This window comes from Neophocaena asiaeorientalis, unplaced genomic scaffold (assembly GCF_003031525.2).
Source record: "Neophocaena asiaeorientalis asiaeorientalis breed wild unplaced genomic scaffold, Neophocaena_asiaeorientalis_V1.1 scaffold116, whole genome shotgun sequence".
Lineage (NCBI taxonomy): Eukaryota > Metazoa > Chordata > Mammalia > Artiodactyla > Phocoenidae > Neophocaena > Neophocaena asiaeorientalis.
In genome coordinates, this window is record NW_020174561.1 from 7978085 (window position 1) to 7980485 (window position 2401).

The 2401-nt window shown below is 35.0% G+C and overlaps 1 protein-coding gene across 1 annotated transcript in view; it reads left to right on the forward strand.

Annotated features, from left to right (window-relative positions):
* ASZ1 (ankyrin repeat, SAM and basic leucine zipper domain containing 1) overlaps window positions 1–1110 on the forward strand; it is a 74786-nt gene extending 73676 nt beyond the window's left edge. The window contains exon 13 of the mRNA XM_024757793.1: window positions 681–1110. Coding sequence (XP_024613561.1) covers window positions 681–830 — 150 coding nt within the window. The 3' untranslated portion in view covers window positions 831–1110. The remainder of the gene's footprint in view (window positions 1–680) is intronic.
* The last annotated feature ends 1291 nt before the right edge of the window (window positions 1111–2401 follow it).

Below are 2401 nucleotides of genomic sequence, written 5' to 3' on the forward strand. Positions count from 1 at the left end.
CTCTCTCTCTCTCTCTCTCTCTCTCTCTCTCTCTCACACACACACACACACACACACAAGTTGAGAGGCCTTCTTTAGCAAGAAAGTTCTACGTATAGGAATTTAGAAACTGACTGGGTCATGTACTTTCATTGTTGAGAAGTGCAAAAAGAACCACTGAAATTTTTGTTAACATTTGTTCCTGTGACTATATTTAAATAAAGGATTATACTTCTAGTGTTAGCATCGAATCTTCTAGTTTCTGTTGAATTTCATGTACTGTAGGTATGCCATAACAATACCTTTTTTAATAAGGTTCACTTTTTTTGTAAGAAATCAGTTGATATTTAATACAAAGGGAAAAACGACTGTCGTTCCTTATAGGTAGAAATAGAAACTTTAACGTTAAAGGAACTTTATCTCCTGACATAAAAACATGTTTTTAAAATGTAATAATCTATAGAAGCATTTATTTTTAATGTAAAACTAATAGTCTACTACAGTGGGATCCTGGTTGAAAGAAAGACTGTCTTTTAAGATTTTGAATCTTTACTTTAAATCTTCCACGGGAATCTTGCATTTAGGCTACATCTAAATCAAGTGATTAACATGGATATTTTGATATTTTTTAAAATCAAAGATATTTTTATTTTCACTGTACTGCACATTAACTTTTTCATTTTTCCCATACTAAACATTAGTTGCAAAATGAACGAGAAGATGATCCAACTCGTATACCGTTAACGGAAGGAGTATCTACATGGAATAGAATTTTGAAGAGGACGGCTATTACCGTATGCGGATTTGGGTTTCTTCTTTTCATTTGCAAGCTAACTTTTCAGAGAAAATAACCCTAATATTTGTCTTGAGTAATTATGTATGTCTTATTCAAATTACCTAAAAATGTTGCTTTTAACTGTTTGTGGCACAGTATAACTACATTCTTTGCCAACACTCCATAGGAAAAATTATGATAGCTTACTGCAGAATGTTTTTCTTTAGAAAGTGGTTTGTCAGTTTGAGTTGACAATATAATTTGTTATATTTTTATGTTAACTTTGATCAAGCAGTAAATTATAAGTGATTCTTAAGTTTGATCCTATCCTATGACTCTAATAAATAACATTTAAAATAAATAAAAGTTTTATCTAATATTCTTTGACATTTATAAAAGTGTGTTCATTTGTCACAGTGAATCTTACACTATTTGTAAAGTGTTCATAAATTAGTAGCTTTCTTTTAGTTCTTATTTTTCCCTTCCATTATTATGTAATAAGGAATTTCTTATTTAGTTTTTTTAGTTATATATCATTATAAGGAAATTATTAACTTGAGAGTAGTTTAGAGAATGCAAAGTATAAAGATAAAATGTAAAATTTTTGAATTATGGATAAAAACCTAGGAAAAATATTTTAAATGTAAACTTTAAAAAGCAGAAAATTCAGAGAGTAGTGTGGAAAGCCTAAAGCACATTAGAATTTTTTATGTAATGTACTTTTGGGAACATATGACGTGTACTATGTGTAACATTCTGGAGGATGGTATGAAAGTGAATGGCATTTGGCGTATAACTTCTCATACCAATCTGAAGAAGTAATGCACGATTTCTTTGTGGGGCTTTTTTTTTCAAAATCAAAATAATAATATTCAGATTTTAAAAGTGAGGTTAATAAAAAGGCAGGCCTAATTTAGCAGGCAATATAGTAGTTAAATCTTGCTTGACTTAGTACCATACTTAGAACAGATGCAGTTGATCTACAACTGGGATAACAGTGCTTTTAGCAGTGCTCTTTTTGACTGTCTCTTTCTAATCTCTCCGATAGGCTGTCTGCCTCATTTGGTATTATACCCAACCCTTAGGCTCCACTAATTACTGGTTGATTGCTCTACTGTTTTGACATGCCCTGGGGCATGAATTGCTCAGCAGTCTCATAGAATTAAATTTGGACAGGGGTAATTTTTGAGGCCAGCTTTTGAGGCATATTCTGATCAGGGAAGGGTCCTTCTCAGCTGTCCCTTGCCCTGGTTCTCTCTGGTGAACTAGCTGGCCTAGTTCACCTTAGAGGAGCTGTTGTCTTCAGGAGTGCCCTTAGGCTTGATTTTCTCCACATTCTCTTTCAAATGAAGTCAGTTCCTTTGGGGAGAACTCTGAAACTCTCTTTCTTATGGACTGCTTCTCCCCCCTGGACAAAATCTCTGAGCCACTCCTCTGAGTGCTGGGTGGGGCAGTAGCCTCTGGTCTTCTGCGTTTGCTTCTTACACTTCTGCCGTATAAGTGAGCTGGCGAAAGGAAGATCGCGGCCTTAGTGTTCTGGCCTGCCATTCCTGGGGTAGAGTTCTCATCCTGTGAGGCTCAACGGAAGGAGAGAGCCCTCAGCCTCTCAGCCACACTCACCAGAATTGAGCTGCACAAGCTTGGAGC